The 19,776-nt window shown below is 43.2% G+C and overlaps 1 protein-coding gene across 1 annotated transcript in view; it reads right to left on the reverse strand.

Moving 5' to 3' along the window:
• Positions 1-6,698: 6,698 nt before the first annotated feature.
• LOC147637769 (uncharacterized) overlaps positions 6,699-19,776 on the reverse strand; it is a 68,491-nt gene continuing 55,413 nt past the window's right edge. The window contains exons 10-14 of the mRNA XM_086799589.1: positions 10,691-10,769; positions 10,372-10,580; positions 9,739-9,884; positions 9,517-9,639; positions 6,699-7,158 (exon numbers count right to left, since the gene is read on the reverse strand). Of these exons, the coding sequence (XP_086655715.1) occupies positions 7,009-7,158; positions 9,517-9,639; positions 9,739-9,884; positions 10,372-10,580; positions 10,691-10,769 (707 nt within the window). The 3' untranslated portion in view covers positions 6,699-7,008. The remainder of the gene's footprint in view (positions 7,159-9,516; positions 9,640-9,738; positions 9,885-10,371; positions 10,581-10,690; positions 10,770-19,776) is intronic.

Here is a 19,776-nt window from a genome sequence, read left to right on the forward strand (position 1 = left end):
AGAATGGTACCTCTCCATACCAAAAGTGAACATGTGTTGGTGGATACATTGTTTTGTCACCACCACCCAAAGACTTTTCCTTGAATGGATAGTTAAAAGCATAGTGGCGTTGTGTATGACATTTAAAACATGCGTGTCTCCCTTGTTGCGAGCATTAGGGGTCATCGTAGAATCCGATCGAGGCCTCTCACCAAGAGACTTTAATTTAGATTGATCCAAAGATGAGGCCTACCTAGAAGGTTGTGGCTCGCCAAGTCTCGGAGAGACTACTGCCTACTCCTTTGGTAGTTTCTCTTCCCTTTTCTTTTCTTCTTTATTGCTCTTCTCTGGTTAGAAGAACATGTACTATCCTTTTTTGTAGTTACAATTGTATCATTATAAATATGCACAAAGAGCAACACGTTCTCAAAGGACTTAATCGCATTCTGTCTAATACTCCATGTATAGATTTTACCAACGTACACGTAAAGTAAGCTCCGATCACTCGGATTTAGAAAGGCGTCCCAATATAAACCTATCTAGGAGAATTCATAAATAATTAAAAAATATGAAAATATAAATATTACATGAATTAACTCCTCATAACATGCCCTGAGGGGTGACACAAGCAATTGTCATTAGTTGTCACAAAATCATAAATAATCATCATGGAATAGTATGAACATAAGATGTAATTAAGGATGGATACGCAAAGCGAGCGCATGATAAAGTAGTCATTAAGAATCTTTGATGGGGTGTCCTTTATACTTGACTAAATATCTGTTTACCTTTTCTTGTTATTGTGGGAATTCCTAGCAAAAAAGGTTAATAGTACAAGAATAAATTCAATAAAGGAATGTGAATGATATGTGAATAGAAAATTAGAATACAAGATTTGTCATCTCTAATGGATGGTTTATATGCAACAAGTAAAAGTGTTGTTTTATAATCCTCTAAAAACATGTGTATGCACTATGACAAATATCTTTATAGAGGCTAAGCGAGATTCAAGGAAACATAAATGTGTAAGAAAGTGTTCACGAGCGACTGTGGTATCATCTTTGATTTTGTATTCTCGAATGATTCCATGTTGTTCCATTTGACAAAACTTAATGTAAGGAGGAAAGATGTGAGTGTTGCCAAAGGGAATCATGATGAAACATGCTTCATGATCTTGCATCCAGATCTTCGACCATTAATCTTCAAGTTTGTCCTTCAAAATTTGTAGCAATGCCTCAAATAGGTGTGAATTATGTGTGCGGATATATAAGCAAGTCAAGGACATTTCACCATAAGTTGTAGGAGTTCGGATGGTTGACGAGGATTACGAGGAGATGAAAGAATCATTGTGATGCGTCTAAATATTTTGACAAAAAGAATTTCTCAAGTGTGCTAGCTTTAAAAAGTAACAATAAATAATTTACATATTGGTGGCTTGATTGAAATACGCGTAAGTGGTTGAAAACGTGCCCAATTTCTTACATAAGCTCCGAAAAGTTTTTAAAATTTTTTGAAAATTGTTTTGAAAAATTTTAAGAAATTTTTTGGCTCACAAATAAGAATTTTGAATTAAAAATAATGATTTAGAAAGGCAAAAAAACACTCTTGAATTTTTTGAAAAATTTCAAAGAAGGGAAAAATCTGCAGTGTCTCTGTTGGGTTGTGGGCAAGATATTTTTTTCAAAAAAATTTATGGCTTGATGGGGTTTGAAAAAGCTTTTAGATAAGCTTTTTAAAGCTTTAGGCTTTTCAAATCTTTTAAAGCTTTGTATAAGCAAAGCTTATACCATGGAGAAAGGTAATGGCAGCGTGCAGCACACATGTGAAAAAGATGAAAAGTAATTAAGGAGAAAAATTTTGTCGGGTTGCGAGGGGAGAAGATGAAGTGCATGTGGGAAAGATATCAAGAGTGGCTTTGGAGCCTCCAAGGTGGGAGGAATTGATATATGGTGTCAGATCACGAAGATTCAACAAAACTACTTTTGGGTTCTGGGTAGTTTTGGGAAGTGGTTTTCCACCTTTCTTTGACTTGTGGGTAAAAGAAACATGAAAATTGGTTATCCAATGGACAGAAACAAACTTTCTTTAAACCTTTAAATTCCCTTGTAATTTGTGAATAAAAATTACCTTCTCTTGAACTCCAAGGCTTCTTCTTCTAGTTCTCCATCACTTTTAATTTTTGCAATCAATCTTAGCTCTGATCCCACTATTGTGGGAGGTTGACATGAACCCAATGAATTGATTGCAAAATATTAAATGCCAAGCATAAAATAGAATTAACAATTACTCACGATATAAGATTGGGTCCAATTTTTTCCCACACAAGAGTGAGCCCATGCTTTCTCTTGATGTATTTAAATATATTTCTTGAAATAACTTGTGGGGCTCAAAATAGTGTCCTTTTACAAATATGTCGACTTCTTCAAAAATAGTTTGCTTTATTGGACGTGCAAGCTAATCTACTTCAAAAATAGATGTGAACTAAAACCATATAAATATGTATGTCTCTTATAAAATCAAATATGCACAAGGGAGCATTCACATGTTCCAATAAATATATATACATCGTCAATAAATATGGATGACGCCCAAAATGAATTAATAGCGCTTGTTCTCATAAAATTAAATAATATTTGTCAATACATAAAATCGATTATCTCAAAATATTCCTAACCACCGCCAACTTGCCTTCATTATCTAATCCAATTATATGTACTTACATCAACTATGCCAATCAATTAATAAATTAATTGATTAAAAATACTAATAACCATAAAAAACTCATAACATCAAGACGATGCAACCAATACTCCCACCCATGTATACATTCACCTGTGTATGCGTAAAGTAAGCTACGATCATTCGGATTTGGAAAGGCATCCGAATCTAAACTTGTCTAAGAGAATTCATAAATAATAGGAAACGTGGGAATATTAATATTCCATGAATTGACTCCTCATAATAAGTAAATGGCAGGACCAAAAAGCTCTTTAAATTTAAGAAGCTCTCTCTCTCTCACACACACACACACATTGTACATGAAGTTGACCTTGTTTTTGGAATGTTTACTTTCATGTTTTGTTAATGTTCGGCCTACTACCTTTTGTTCTCATGGATCTTTGTTTAGTAGACATTTCAACATATTTCTTTCTTTAACTCTTTCCTTTGTTCCTCAACATGATACATATAGGAAGCCAGAAGTTGTATACATAGCAATATGCTACTTTCCCATATTAGAATCAAGCTCCTATACTTGGATGTGGAGGAATTTTTCTACAAGGGAGAAGTTCTTCTACTTTACAATGCAAGGATAGCACAAAGATGACTTTCATGAGGATTCATTGATCCTTGCCAAGGTTATGCGGCATGACGTAGACACAAGCAGATGCTAAGTTTTGCCCCACTAATGGTGTACTACAAACACTTGATTGAGATGGGTACAACCAATGCATTTAATAGAATGAGATGTTCACCCACACCCTCAAGTTGTACTTGTCATCTACATGAAGATGAATAAGAGCACACCCTCTACAATATAGTACATAAGAGCATAATAATTGAATATCTCACGGGGTCCCCCGGGACTACCTTGGGCAAGTCATGGATTATGCGCATTTAAAAAGCTTATGTGCACCCTTTTTGTCCTGCCATTGGAGGATTATTTGAAGGGTTGAACTACCTTGGGAAGTCATGATGGATTAGGCAAAATATTGGATGATCCTATAGTGTGTTCTTTTGTTGAGTTTTTTATTTTCTAATATTTTTTAAAAGAAGTAAAGTCTTGATAAAGAGTTTTAGTTGAAGTTTTTATCTCCTTTTGAGATGCAATAGAGTTAATGCCCTTTTTGGGGGGTAACTTGTAATTGCGCTTATTATTATTATTATTTAAAATGTCATGCCAAACTAACTAATTGAGTGTGTCACATTTAATGTGATTCTTGGTTTCATTAATGGACCGTTTTAATTATCCAGATCATTGTCATATTACAAAATTGACTAAGCAAAACCCAAATCGTTCTCCCTTATGTTGCTTATCACATTGCACAAGTGCATATGATAAAGTTTTGCTTTAGTGATCTTATTTGAACTGTGCTATGCTCCTAGAGGTCCTAGAGTAATGAGGTGTATTGGTTTCAGTGAATCAACTTATTTAAGCATTTTGTTGAGGTAAGAAGCTATACATTTCTCAAAATTCCCTTACTTTTCTATCTTATGATATTGTACAAGCCAAACATCCATAAAAAAACTCATAAGAGTGTAAACAAGGAATGCTATTATGATGTGAACACAATGATTTGAAGATGTAACTGTTTAAAACGTCTTTTCTATGTAGATGTAGACATTGGTATACTAGAAGTAGCAAGGGAGTTCTTGGCAAAGCATTGCAAAAAATTTAACATCGAGCTTTAAACCTCTTTATATAGTTCTTGAAACACCCCCAATGAAAGCAATCCAAAATTTGGAAATCATGCTTAGAGTAGGTGGGGGAAGGAGCACTACATACCCTCTCCACCGGTACACATGCATATGTATTTCCATATCACTTTGGAGCACATATCCTATATTGTTTGACATAAGATACTTGGGTAACATTGAGCTTCATGTATATCTTTCTGTGGACTCACCTATGCTCGCCATGTGACACATTTACTATTTATAAAGAGCATGGGTGATAAAGATCGAGCCCAAGCTGAGCTTAGGATGTCGTGTGTTTGGAAATGGCTTACTCACTCTTAAACACACCCCATGTGTGACAAGCTTGTGGATGAGAGCGTGTGTGTGGGTTTGTCATTTGCTCATTGCCATATGCTCGTCATTTGCTTGAGCTGAGTTAGAAGTGAGTGTAGTGTGAGATGCGAGTGCTCCTTTCCTTAGATTAGGTTCATTCCCTCTTGTTAGCCTCTTTCCTTACATTAAGTTATTCATTGTCCATTAATCTAGATTACAACAACAAAGATTAGCATATTCTCATTCTTTTATTCTTTGCTTGAGGGCTTGCATGAGAGACAAGCTCTAGAGCATCTCCCATCAACCTACAAACGTTCAGATTAGAGAGCATCTCACGGGTGGGTTAACAATGGTTCCGTTGTGGGGACAAGTTTGCAAGGAGACATCTTCATCAAAAGAATCGTCAACAACAAACATCTTGGCTACATCAAAACTCTTGTGTTATTTTGTACTTCCATAAATGTAATCTCCTGACGGAGTGCAAGGAAGAAGTTTTTTATTTATTTTAAAGAAGTATCATAGAAGGCCAGTGTGGCTTGCGACCAAAGAGTCCTACCTACACCACCATATATATAGCCCAAGGGGCGGGCCACCAAGAAGTAAGCATAGCGCCGAGGCCTCGCACACAATGCCGTTGAGGCCGCCGTAGAGCCACATGTATGGTGCGCACAGCAAAGGGGGTAGAGGTCGGGCAGCTCAACCAGGCAAAGAAGGGTCATTCGTGGCTCTTCGGCAGCAAGCAGCAGCAGCGCGTGGCACAGACACAGAGGCAGACTAAGCAAGCAAGGTGAAGGTGTAATGATGGCGGTGCTGAAGCGAAGCGCTGTCAAGTAGCAGCGACGTCGTTGGCCAACGGCGTAGCGTTGAAGAGAAGGCCCTGTGAGTAGTAGAAGGCGACTATCGTGCAAAAAAGTAGCCCGTCGGCGCTGTTGGGAAGGTTGTGGTGGCAGAGCTTTGAGAAGGGCTGCACAGCTCAGCAGCAAGTGGAAAGCCCGCTGAGTCAAGGTGGAGGTGGCAGTGCTGCTGGCAAGGAGCAGCGACGCCGTTGGCCGCTAAAGAGAAGGCAGTGTGAGTCGTGGCAGGGCAACAGAAGGCGACTATCGTGCCGTCAGAACTGTTCATGGCAAGGCTTTGAGAAGGGCTGCGCAGCTCAGCAGCAAGTGGAAAGACCGCGGAGTCGGCTCCAGCCGTGGGAGGGGTGAGGCCGGCGCCAAGAGGCACCGAAAGGCAGGGGATGACAAAGCCCGCCATCCAGAGACTGGCTCGCAGAGGCGGTTGCATACACTGTAGCCATGTCTGGAAGCAGCAGCAAAGCAAGGTGGTGTAGCCTAGCTAACCAAGGCGCAACTGGTTGTAATTGTGGCAAGCAAGGAGAGAGGAGGTTGTGGCTTACCAAAAGGAGCAGGAGACAGCTGTCGGAGCCCAACGGAGAGAAAGAGATAAGGCGCGGTGACCTGACGTTGAGCTGCGTCAGCGGCGTGGAGAGAGGAGGCATACTCTGTCTCTGCACCAAGCTAAAGAGGAGAAGGCGTAGTGTGGCGGGCCTAGCTGAGCAAGGCAGCGCAGCAAAGCAGAACCAGGTGGTCGCTGTCGTGGCCGAGCAATGCAGTCGACGGGAGACTGGGTGGCCGTCGTTCAGAAGAAGGTAGCGGCTACAGCTGTCGTGGAGAACCAACCACCTTCGGCTGTCATGAAGTAGCGCTGCAGTAAGCAAGGAACAGTGCCACAGAAAAGCAAGCTGTTTCAGTAGAGTTAGTTTTTTTGTATTTCGAGCCATTTAATACAAAACCCATTTGCTTCAAAACTTTTTGGGCGTGCAGTTTGTTATTAAAATGTAAACACTCGTAATGTCCTTCTATAGTCTTATGAATGGGGTTTGAAAATCTTTTTTTTCTTTTTGAAGAAAACACACGCCATCACCATCACCACCACGACTCAAACAAAAAAAGAAATCCTGAGATTAATATCAAATATAACGTAGTTAACAATTCAAAAAAAAATCTCGTTGAAAAATGAGTTTTCATCTATAAATGTTGTAGTAGAAGGTACAACCAAACTGCCATGAAAAGAATTTCAACACCATATCTAAAAGAATTGCTGTTAAAAAAATGTAATTCAACACCTAATCATGCCTAAACTGGATAAGTACTTGGTTCTCTAGACAAGAGCATGTCACTGTTCTCTAACCTTTTGATACCTTGACTATGCTCAAAAGAATGTAGTTGGCCTAAGACTTCATAAGCAACAGTGGTGCCGAAGTAAAATAAACACATTATATAAGCCAAATTAGGAACCACGAACCTAGTACAATTCTGCTCTCGAAATTCTCACCATCTTCCTGAGCTGCTCAGATGGTCGATGCAAAAACTTTTGCCAATCACTTTTGATTGTGTGAGCAGTCCTTCGGGTGGTTTCTGACTTGTTGCTTGTGTCCTCAATTTTCCTGTCTATCTGCAGACATTTCCAAAACAGCATTTATATCATTTTTTCACCAGTGAACGATAGTACTGTTATTTTTTTTAATACAAACAGAATGACCCCTCTAGATTTTATCAGTAAACAACTACCCCTTTTAAGCAGATCAATGACAATAATCCAACCAAAAATTAAATCACTTTACTTGACGGCTAGAATATGTAAGTGAAAGGATTTTGCATTTCCTTAGATATCTCCTGAGGCTATGTTATGCTTGAGCTCTGGTAGTATGCTGATAAGGCTTAGGTGACGGAGCTGGAGACGGAGGGATCTACAATTAACATGGGAAGGGCAGTCGATTGTTACACAGTTAATAAGATGATCCCATAATAGCAAGGCGATTAATAGGGTCAATGAGCCTATATAGGTAAATGCCATCCATGTAACCAGGTTATGAGCATCTCTGTGGGTCAAGGGCTTTGCCAAATACTCCACGCTCCAAATGCTCCAGGGTGGCTGTCAAGCCTACTTCCCCTCCTTACCAATGATCTGACACTCACCCTAGATGTTGGGAGGGAGATATCTCTGCTGCAAATTCTTGACAAATCTCATCTTTTCAAACCTCACCCTTCTCGTTGATTTGCCAGTGAGGTGGATTGAAGCTTTGCAGTACCTTCCTATTGTCTTTGATCCTAACTATCAAAGTCACGCAGCAACAGCACGCACACCACCCTAAGGCACTGAGCAACATCGGTGGCTGGTCTCCCATCTCCCAACGGCGGTTTCTCCCCCAAAAACCTGGCCAGAGGAGATATCTATGACAAGGTGCCACCACACCCTATATATGGCTCTTCGACTTCCCATGCTCTAGATAATCCACCACAACTAGTCATGTGACAACCCCGAGTAGCTACGCAAATTGCCACCTCCAACACCCTCCTTCAATTCGAGCACCTCAATCAACAGAGGTTAGGACTGCCCAAGACCACACAGGTTGAGCTCTGATACCATGTCAAAGTCACGCAACAGCAGCACGCACACCACCCTAGGCCACTGAGCAACGTCGATGGCTGGGCTCCCATCTCCCAGCGACGGTTTCTCCCCCCAAAAACCCAGCTGGAGGAGATATCTATGACAAGGTGCCACCACACCCTATATATGGCTCTTTGACTTCCCATGCTCTTGCATATGGGATAATCCCCCACAACTAGTCATGTGACAACCCGAGAGTAGCTACGCGAATTGCCACCTCCAACACTAACCACCTAAAAATGAGGTGCAAACTAGTGGCCTCAACCAAATAACTCAGTTGGAGAAACTTGACCCAAATAATGTGTTCTCAAGGGTGGTTGATTTAGCAGCAAGCTCTGCTATGGAGGCACCAACCAGTCCACTAGGATAGAAAGCTGAGAAGAAGTGTAGATCTTGAAGCTCCCCTGCTAGAACACTCTTTGTCTGTCCTGCATGCAAGCTCCCACACCCCAAGCCCTTCTGCACACTAGCCCCTTACCCCCCCTCCCTCCCTGCTTGCTCCCAGGCCCCCTCCCCGCCTGCCCTCTTCTTGCCCACCCCCACCGATTTGCAGGTAGCAGACCCACCCAAGGACAGATTTGTGATCTCCTGCAAGCCTTGCTACTTGGTGAGCAAGACCAGATCACTAACATCTAGATCCTTGGCAATGGCTACATTCAGATAGAGTTCGACTAGGTCGCCCTTGTGGAGAGTTTTGCAGCTGAACCCCATTGTGGTATGCAGTGGACATGCATATTTAGCTAGACAGCACCCTGGCTTCCACCCCCAACTCTGACCTGCTTGCCTTTGTGGTCGGCTACCCAGTAATCATCTGATTTCTGGGCCTCCCAAAAAGAGTACTTTTGAGCTTCTTCTGATGATTGCCCACAGACAACAGTAGCAGCCGTGGCATGGGCAACAGTACTCCCCTCCCTCTGACTGGTCACCATCCCCTCGCCACAGAACCTTCCCCAGTTTCATTTTCTTCAGTTGGTAGAGTTCTCTAGGCTACCCAACTAGTGCTCGGTGTGCTGCCGATAGGGCAGGGCACATTACACCGTCAAGCCCCCAGGGCCCACCAGCCACCCTAGCACCCTGGCAGGGGACGGTAAAAAGGCCAGTTCACAGCAGCAGGGAACATACCCCTAGGGCCCTACCCCCCTCTTAATGTTGACCTAACCGTAAAACTTAGGGCCTGCCCATGTATTTGTTTTTTTTTTTTTAAACTAATCTCTCTTTCTTCCCATCGCATGGCCTTCAAAAGCATGCAGTAATCCTCTTCTTTTACTCATTGAGTTTTTGAAAGAAAGCTCATAAGCAACATCAACATCATCATAATTCTTTCCCTTCACTTTCACTCACCCAATCCTTTTGAGTCCTTACCTTGTAGATCTTCCCATTACGGAGATGGTATTGCACACCAGCCCAGTCAATTGACTGGGTAAAGTGAGAGTATATAGCTGACAGAGGATATAAAAAGTTGTCAACAATAAGAGCACAAAAGACCTGCAAAACCATGCAATAACCCCATGTGTTAAACATTAGGCTTTCTCAAGTGATGTGTGCATTTCAGCTCTATGAAAAAGAACGTAATTCTCTGCTTACAAGGAACCAGTTAAAGGATTGGATTGAGAATGGCTCCTGCTCTGGTGACAAAGCATTGCATAAATCTATCTCCACTCTTGAAAGATTCCAGAGCGAAGCCATCTCAATCATGACACAGAGAAGGTGACTGCATGCCAAGACAGAACCTGCAGAATCACAACACAATGGAAGCCTTACAAGGCATGAAACTCTGAAAAAGTATGAAGCTATTTAGGATCTCATTCAGATGTTTTGAAGAGGGTTGGCATCTTCAAGTGATCTGTCTGCCCACCTATTAACCAACGTTGTCTGTCTATATGCAAACAGAGACAATGCCATATTTTGGTTCACAACCATGGCTAAAGGCCTCGACACATCATTCCCAGCCCACCATCAGATGGGCCAGGGCTTAGACCGGGAGATCTCCTGGCCAAGAAGGATGGGCAACCACGATTCCCCATTTTCACAGGAGGAAGTGTGATTTGTGAGCACCCTAAATAGCCCATGTGGTATTGCAAGAACCTACTGTCCCAAGAGCAATAGTCAGTGGGTGGTAGCTGAGATGCAAGGCCTAGGTCTGGGTCAAGGCATAGGATTCATCCCATATTTTCAAGTGATGAACGGCATGCCAAATTCAAATCGAGTTATACAAACCAGTGGTAATTAAGTCTTTCTCCAGGTAAGGGCTGCCAATCAAGAATCTGAAGAGGGATGATAACTGCACTGCAGACATCACGAAGGGCAGAACAAAGCTCCATGATAACCAGCAGTGTGAATAGAATAAAGCCCGGTTCATCAACCAATTCACATGTGTGTTGTATGACTCTAAGACAAATGTTTGCTTCCTCAAATAGTTCCAGTACCTGAATCCAATAGAGTTACAGACAACACAAGCACTTTACTACCTCTTAGACTTACTAAGGCAAAAATCCCCACATTATTGAAAGAATTTCGAGAGCACATGTTTACTTACTGTGAGAAGGTGATATTTTTGGCGAGAGGATGGAAAAAGATTGCTACTGGAGGAGAACTGATTATCCTCTTATTGGCTCCTGTTGTACAACAAACAACCGTAGATGACTAAGCACAAGCATGTACACAAGCCAAAGAAAAATAACGCAGTCAACAGACAATACCAAATCACAAGACACAGAACAAAATTGACAATAAAGATATAACTATATTGCCATTTATTGAAGCATATGCATAGTTAAAAAGTGTGCACTAAGAGAAATGTGGTTGTCGTCCTCCATGATTAGAAATAATACCCTACCTTCAAAAACAATTGTAATCAGCACACCAACAGTAGAAAAGGTGCACACCTATGACACACAAAGTTAGACAATGGATAGAAGTGGTCTCTACTGGAGGCAGTTGCATTGATAATTTGATTAACAGGACGAGATAGTCTTGGAAAAATGACTCCTCACGACAAACCCCCTCATTCATGGCTCTATATCATTTTTTCCCTATTCATATTTGAACCTATACCCACCATTTTCACTATGATCAAAACTCCTTCGTTATCCACTGCTGCTCCTCCTGCACCATTTAGAGAGAGGTCCAATTGCTAAGAGACGCTTAACTTCATAACTTTTTCAATCTCTGGTTGGTAAACATGAAGACGACCCAAACACCCACCTTTTAATTAACACCCCTGCTATGTTCATCTGTTGGTCCTTGTATGTGGCATGTGCTACATTGATCCCCTGCTTGACTGACTCCAAGATTTGCTCATAAGTTTCTGCCACCCATCAAACCGCCTGCACGATCCTACATACATGTGGCTAAAGACATGAATGGACAACCAAAATCTGCCTTGTATGGCATTCTCCCCATGGTTGAAGAAAATAAATTATTCAAAGTGGCCTGTACTGATGGCCAAAACTCTTCCCACTTACACTGCAAAAGCCAGCTTATTATAAATTCACATCTGACCATCTGATTGCAGATGAAATGCACTTGCAAACTACTCTCCAAATGTCAATGGGAGAGGTGAAGGTAATTGTCTTCTGGGGATATGAACCTGGTAGGACCGATGAATATCCCTAGATAGTACATATTATCCTCCCCCAAAAAAAACTACTCTCCAAAAGTGTCAAGCAACCTTACTGTCACAATCTGTCAAAATGGCTACTACAGATTCTTGAACACCAAATTATATAAAAATGAGTGCCCTATACGAAGTAACGAATGGCTACAAAAAAATGTGCGCCCTATACAAATGGCTACTATAGACTCTAGAACACCAAATTATATAAAAATGTGTGCCCTATACACACAAGTCCTTGCAAGAAATCAGCATCACAAACTTGCTTCAACGTCAACAATGATTTTGGATTGAGCGTTGCTTGGCAATTCAAGGTGGGTGGTGATAAAATTCATGCTAAAAGGCATCACGAGAGACACCAGCATCCTACCCTGCTGCACTTCAACCTTTTGACAAATTTAACACTGACTCCCATAATTGTAACACCGTTTGTGCATCCAAGGCCAGAAATATCAGTGTTCGAACTTTTTGACAGAACAATTAGGCAGCCTTTGTAGAACAACCATCTGTCATGATACCCTGTATGTACATGGAACCATGGCTTACCAAATTCTGACAAGTATCCAAACTTACCCTCCTGCACTATGCTAAATTGTAGAGAGGACGTACCTTTCTGCTAAGTGCATCTACTACTACATTCTCCTTCCAGATGCATTTAACATGCCACCAAACTCCTAGACAATAGACTTTATCAATATTATTTTCTCCATCGCCACTCTTTTGCAGGCATGTTGCACTTCCACACAAGACCAGTGAGCATGTAACATGTGGAAGCTTATGGGAACTTTGGCTTGAAAATACAAGAGAGAAGCCTGTGTATTACCTTGCAAGAATCAGGAGAGAAGAATAGAGAAGGAAAAGACAGAGTAGGGGTGTTGCACAGTACACCAGATGGGGTCCCAACTACCCATTGAAGGGCCCCCCTCTCTGAAGAGAGTATTTGCTTGTATTGCTCCAGTAATGAGTGAGTACAAAAAGGACAGCAATCTACCCTGAAAAAGGACTCGACTGAATGTGTAAATTACCTCATATGATGAAGGTTTATGCACGTACCAACGGTGGGCTGGATCTGGGACAGATTGGGCACACCTCAAGACTTGCATTGTTCTCCCTACTGGCCAGGGTAGTTGGCGACCAGAGATCATCACCAAAACAACCTTCTTCTTTGCATTTTCAGCAATTTGCGGGTGCACACAAGCAACCAAGGCTGAGGACTTGCAAAAACAAAAGATGGAAATGAGGGGGAGGCTGGGTCATAGTCACATGGAACGTCGTTCTGGAATGCAGGGAACGTAGGAATGCCATGTAGCTTGCGTAGGGAGCGTGGAAACGTTTGAGGCGGCCTGTCACATAGTGTGCGTTCCGAGAACGTCTGGAACGCGTTCCACAACCGGCTGGTTTGAATGGAGCGGATGCGCACAAACAAAAAGATAATGGCAACATGGCATAGTTTTTTGCCGTTTTTGGTTATTGCCAGGTCTTCTTGGCCACGCCGCTCAGTAATGAGCGCCTAACGTGCCTGCAAGCAGCGGCCAACCACACAATTAGAAACAGTGCTGACACAAGTCATTGGCCAGCCACACAAACTCGAAATTACACACAAGAAATACGGCCACACAAACTTTGAAACGGCCTGCACAAGAAATACTTCAAAATTTTTTTAAGAAAAAAGAAAAAAGAAAAAAAACGCATTGCCACCTTGCATAACATCCTACGCTCCAGACAGGGGGGGACATATTCGAGACATAGGCCAACGGACCCTTATCGACTTCTTCAGAGCAGCATACCACGAGTCGACTCGGCCCACACAGCCACCTCGAGGAGTCACCCTGGACAGGGCTGGAGAGCTATGTAGAGCACGGCGTCCACGACCCGCTGGGCCGCGGCTCCAACCGAGACATTATCAAAGGATACAAGCGATATTGGCTGTAGTGCATGGTGACAAGATAGCTCATCATCAGTGCAACATTGTACAACAGTAAAACCCTTTAGGACTTGATATTTGTCGTACGTTGTGACCCCATTGTAATCCTCAGTCCAGGATATGTCAGGCACGAGCTACGTAGGTCATTCCTCTGCCTTGGTGAGTCAGTCAGTCAATCGAAGTCCCTTAACCCACTTGGGGAGAATCATTCATGCATATAAATGCCATAGAAGCCTTAGAGTTTGCATTAGGACATGTGTGCATTCTTGCATAGCATTCATCCCATATGCATTTAGGCCATCTAGAACATTGCAGAAGCCTCAAAATATTATCTGATATTTTCCCCATATTTTATAGTATTTATTTAGCATTTTTCCACATTATTATCATCATTATACAGTTATTGGCAGGACATGAAGCAGTTGGCTAGTTTCAGCCAGCCGACTTGCTCATGTAGTGCATATAAATAGCACAGCCATTCATTCATCTCATATAATTCAGCATTAAAGGTCTTCAAGCGTTTAATCCTTCAGCACAAGGAGCATAAACGATTGAGCATTCAGTCCTCCATCAGCAAAAACACAGCAACATACAGCATTCAGCCCACATAGAACCTTACGTTTTCAGCATTCAGATCTTCATCGTTTTTCTACAGCCATCCGGTGAAGGGAAAACGCACGCATTCATTCATTTTCAGCATTCATACACAGCCTAGAAACAGTCCCAAACAGCCCATATCTCAGCCTCAGATTTGCAGCCTTCCTACATTCCATTGGGAAGAGTGCATAGGCTTGAGATCAGTCATCATTGGTGCTTCTGCAGCCCGACTCTTGGCCTTCAGAGATCTTGTGTTTGGCTTATCTACAGTCCAAAGTCATTCTCTTCAAAGTTAATAAAGCGAATACTCCTAGCAATAGGAGGGGGCCCTTCAGTGGGTAATTCGGGACCCAATTTGGTGTACAGTTCTCTCTCTCTCTCTCTAAATCTCTTAAAGTTTGAAGTGATAAAAGTGGATTGCTAAACTCGCGAAACTTAGGATAAAGGCGGCGGTGTGAGACTTGTGTGACACGATCCTTGATTACAAATACTTCCATTGCATGTTACAGGGATGAGTCTATCTCAACGGCTTCCCCTAGCCTACCATTTTTCCAATTCCACACTTTTATCAGATATACCTTTTTCTGGCAGTTGTATTAGGCCACTAGTTCCTCTTTGGCCACATGTTATAGCTAGTTGTTTTTCAATTTATGCTTTTCATTTTCTACTCGAGACATTTAGTTTCCTTGAGTTTTAGATGTATTGGTACTTTTGTCTCATAGGCCACTTTGGCCTCTTGTAGACGTTAACCTATGGCCCCTTCATTGATGTATACCATTTTATACCCCCAGTATGGTACAGGATGGAGCTAGCTAGGTTGCATATCATGATTGTATACTCCATGCATATAGCTTTGCATTCTCCTAGTAGTAGAGCTCCATCCCCTTCACCACTCACTGTACTTATTGCACACCCAGATTCAACTTTTTAGTTCAGTACTTTTTCATTTTGTTGGGATGACAGAGGATACCCCATCCAGGTACACCGATTTGTCTCATAGGCCGAGTTCGGTCTTTTGGAAGACATTAATAATCTCTCTCTCTCTCTCTCTCTCTCTCTCTCTCTCTCTCTCTCTCTCTCTCTTTTCGTGAAATGGTGTTTTATATTATATGTAAAATGTACATCAGCCACATGGCTCACACAGAACCTATGGCCCCAAAAAAAACCCCACAAAAGATCCTCTAAAGGATCATGACCATGCAAACCTGTACACTAATAAGAAAGCCTCCTAGCCAAATAAGCATCCCAAATAAAAGCATCAAAGATGAGCCAGCCAAGCCGCCGTAGACCATAACAAAATAACATCTGCATCCAGTAGAGCTGAGCTGAGAAAAGAGAAGAAAACTGCCAAAGCAGCAAACCGCAGATACGTAGAATGTGCCCATGTATTCCAGACAAGGAATCAAAGATGAACCCATTCCGTGTAGTCCAAATATGCCAAAGTCATGTCTATCTAAGGAAATGGAATATCACAAGGTGACTGTCCGAAGTAATGACTTGAGGACAAATCCCAAATATCCACTGATGAGCTGAAACAGTGGACCTCTCTACTACCTCCCAACCGTGAGAGACAAAAGACCAAATCTGACGGGCCACTGGACAACTCATGAACAGATGCATAACTGTTTCAGTGCATGTCGTGCAGAAGAAGCAAGAGGCCAATGTACTTTTACGACGGCTGAGCTGATCCCGTGTAGGTAACCCTCCCACCAACATCCTCCAAATGAAAACCTTACCTTGGTAAGGGAGTTTAGACTGCCAACCACGCATAAGATGGCTCGGTGGGGACAGCCAAGACTGTGGGCTTGCCCACGGCTGTCATGGTTGGGAGGTGAGTCAGGCCTGCACCCCCTTGTTTGTTTGTTTGCTTTGTTTGCAGGATTCGAGTCTCGAACCAAGGACGATCACGAGGAGATCCGTGGGGATTTGACAAGAAAGCCATGCATTGGTAAGGTGTACGAAGGCATCGACAAAATGGTGGAGCACATCAAGGAGCTGGAAGTAGATGAACACAAGCGAGAGCAACTCCGAAACCTATGTCAGGATAGGTGGGATCAATACCATTCAAATATGCATGTGGCTACATTTGTGCTAGATCCAGAGTTCCAGGGCTATGGGCAAGAGAGGGATAGTGAAGTCTCTGAAGGTTGGCATCTTATTCTTGAGAGACTGGTTCCAGATGCTCTGGTACATAGAGCAATTAGAAGCCAGCTCTCCTTGTATAGGAGCAAAGCTAGAAAGTTCGGTTCTACAAATGCACAATGGCAGGACACCTGTGAGGGCCTCTTTGGTGGGAGGATTATGGAGCAGCAACTCCATATCTTCAACGTCTTGCCATCCGCATTCTTAGTCAGAATGCAAGTTCCTCTCCTATTGAGCAACTATGGAGTGCCTTTAGCCATGTTGCCTCAAAGAAGAGGAACCGCATGTTAACAACTACAACAAATGATTTGGTGTATGTAGCAGCCAACTTGAACCTTTTGGCTCAAGTTGCAAGTGGTAATCTTGACAATGAGAGCTTCATATCCATGAAGGGAGATTCAGATTCAAATTCCAATAAGCTTCCAGCTTCACCAACTCATGATGCAGCTACAAATGAGAGTTTGGATGATATTCTAAGCTCTAATTGACATTCTCCTTTTTAGAGTGCCTTAATAGCTCTTTGTATTCATTTCCTTAGTTATGCAAGCCCTCAGTTGTACCCTTGTTTTCTTCATGATAAACATGGCTAGCTGCTGCTACTTTTGAAAATTGTTCTCTTTGAAGTTTTTCCCAGTTTGTACGTTGTAAATTTATTGCATTCTTTACTCTATTTTCCTATCTTGTAGCTTGTTCGCGACATAATTAATGTCTTATTCCTATCTAAACTCTATCTCATGATGATGTGTCGTTCCCGTTCCGAGTCCAAATGTCCCCGTTTCCCGTTCCAAAGTCGGGCCTCATTCCCGTTCCCGTTCCATGTTCCATGTGACTATGGGTTGGGCCATGTTTATATGCTGCCCTGGAGCCTGGTCAAGCAGGCCAACCAGGCATGGAGGACTTGGGGACTGACAAACTTGGGAAAAAGGGCCCCTTTTGTGTTTTTATTGAGCACCCAGGCTGGCTGCTCATGGGTGCTGTCCATGGCCCTAGAAGGGCCCAGATAGGTGCATAGAAGCCAGGTACGGGACAGGACATATAATACAGCGAAGTATAATACGTGTACTGGACGTCTTTTATGCCAGATTGAAATATAATACGTCATTTTTTTATATATATTTTAAAGGGCCTAGGAGTATGGTCTTGTCAAGTAGATCATAGATGATAAATATTAAAATCATAGATGATTCTTTCTTCCCATGATGCTTAATTGGGCCAAACTCTAGAGAGAGAAACACACACGGGAGCATTCGTTGAAGTTTCAAATGTTAAAACATTCTCTCTTTTACAACCTTATAAAACTGATTTTTTTTTTTTAAGAATACAAAGGCTCACGTTTTTTTATCATGTAGACATTTTTTATTAAAAAAAACGTGACATACAGTTATATAAAATATACGTACTTTAGCTTCTATGGATAGGTGCACATTTGGCCTTCCAAGGTTGCCCACAGCGTCCTTCCTCCAAACAAGAGAGGGGCAATGGAAAAAATAAACAAAGAAGACCCCAAAGCCCAGATCAAGAAGCATTTCGAGCAAATCAGCAAGGAAGACCCAAATCCCAGTTTTGGGGCCACATTGGAAGGCCAAGGAAGAATCCCAAGCACCCAAATCAGCCGCCCAAAGACCCCATGCCAGAGAGCTTTGAAGTTTGACTGTGGGCCAAAAGTCCTTTAAAAATGAGTGAAAACACGCCCAAAGGCCTGTTTTCAAGCCCACAACTGCAGAAATGTCCCTTCCCATCCTCATTTAGACATCACCAACCCTCAGCCCTATCAAGTAAAATGCAGCCCACGTGACCTATCAGCAGCCCAGACACCAGAAATCATCAGTTGGCAGCAGCCTACCCCGTCACAGAAGACAGAAAGTGAGACGAAATCGGATGGAAAAACGACGGATGGACCAGATGAAAAGTAAGAAATGGAACGAGACAGTAGTGCAACAGAAATTTCATAGTTGTTCAATGCGCTGAGAGCACAGCCGTTGGGGGCACCCTGGCAATTGGGGCACAGTAAAGTGTCTCTGTAGGAATGCACCTGCTTTGATTCCAGTGTTCACCCAATCTTGTGCGTATGTATATTGTTAAGTAATCACCTCCACCATACTCTCTAACACACAATGACCTCTGCCCCATACAAGAAATTTTCAAAAGGACCTCTTAAGCCACTTCGGGCTCTGTTGAACTGTCTTCAGAATGACCTCTGTATCATACAGGAAATCTTTCCAAGTCTGCTTTGATTCCAGTGTTCAACCAATCTTGTGCATATATATATTGTTAAGTAACCGCTTCCGCCATACTCTCTAACCACAATGACCTCTGCCCCATACAAGAAACTTCGGGCTCTGGTGATCTGTCTTGAGAATGACCTCTGCATCATACAAGAAATCTTTCCAGTCCTCGCATCGTGGATCATTGCCAAAATCTCTTCGTTAAAGATTCAACTTAGGTCCTTTCAACTTCTTGCTTTCATCTTCTTGCGACACTGCCCAACAACATGATGTTGGCTTCCCAACTGCCTCAAAAGGCTCCATAATAATGATATGATAGTGGAGCAACAAACAAAACAGACATGACTAACACTGCAAAAACTCTGCCACCTCTGAAATACCCACCTGCTCATCTACCAGCACCTCTTAAACCAGCCCCCACAAGGCACTAACCACCCCTCTCAAAACTTCACTACCCCTCACTGAACTCCTTATATTAACCTTGTAATGAGGGGTAGCAGAGCCTTTACTGAGCCTCATCCTTGTGAACCTTGATTCAAGGGGCTCGTTTGGAAAGGGTGAGAAGAGAATTTAGAGGATGTCCTGCTGGGTAATGCGCCGGCCCAGGTCGGAGTCACTGAACGATCTGCTCCTGCGAGCTCCGCCTCATCCCCCCCCCTCCCGTCTACCTTCCCCCTGCAGCTTCTCGCCGTCGTGCGCCCCCCTCTCCCCCCCCGCCATCCCCTCCGCCTCTCTCTTCCGCCTCCTTCCTCGTTTCCCCCCCCCCCCCCCCCCCCCCCCCCCCGCGCCATCTCTCCCCCCCCCCCCGCCTTCTCCTCCCCCGCCTCCTTCCTCGCTTCCTCCCCCGCCATCTCTCCCCCCCCCGCCTCCTGCTTCGCTTCCTCCCCCGCCATCTCTCCCCCCCCCCCGCCTTTTCCTCCGCTTCGCGGCTCTTCCACCCGCCTTCTCCCTCTCCTCCCCCCCCTCCGTCTCGCCCCTCCTCCCACCGCTAGCTCCCCCGCCTCAGCTCCCCCCCCCCCCCCCCCCCCCCCCCCCCCCCCCCCCCGGCGCTCCGCCCCCGCTATCCTCTCTCCTTCCGCCTCTCCGTTTCCTCGTAGGGCTGTGTCCCTCCCGTTGGTGAC

Source organism: Cibotium barometz, chromosome 6 (genome assembly GCF_041138505.1).
Source record: "Cibotium barometz isolate CiBa-2024 chromosome 6, ASM4113850v1, whole genome shotgun sequence".
NCBI lineage: Eukaryota > Viridiplantae > Streptophyta > Polypodiopsida > Cyatheales > Cibotiaceae > Cibotium > Cibotium barometz.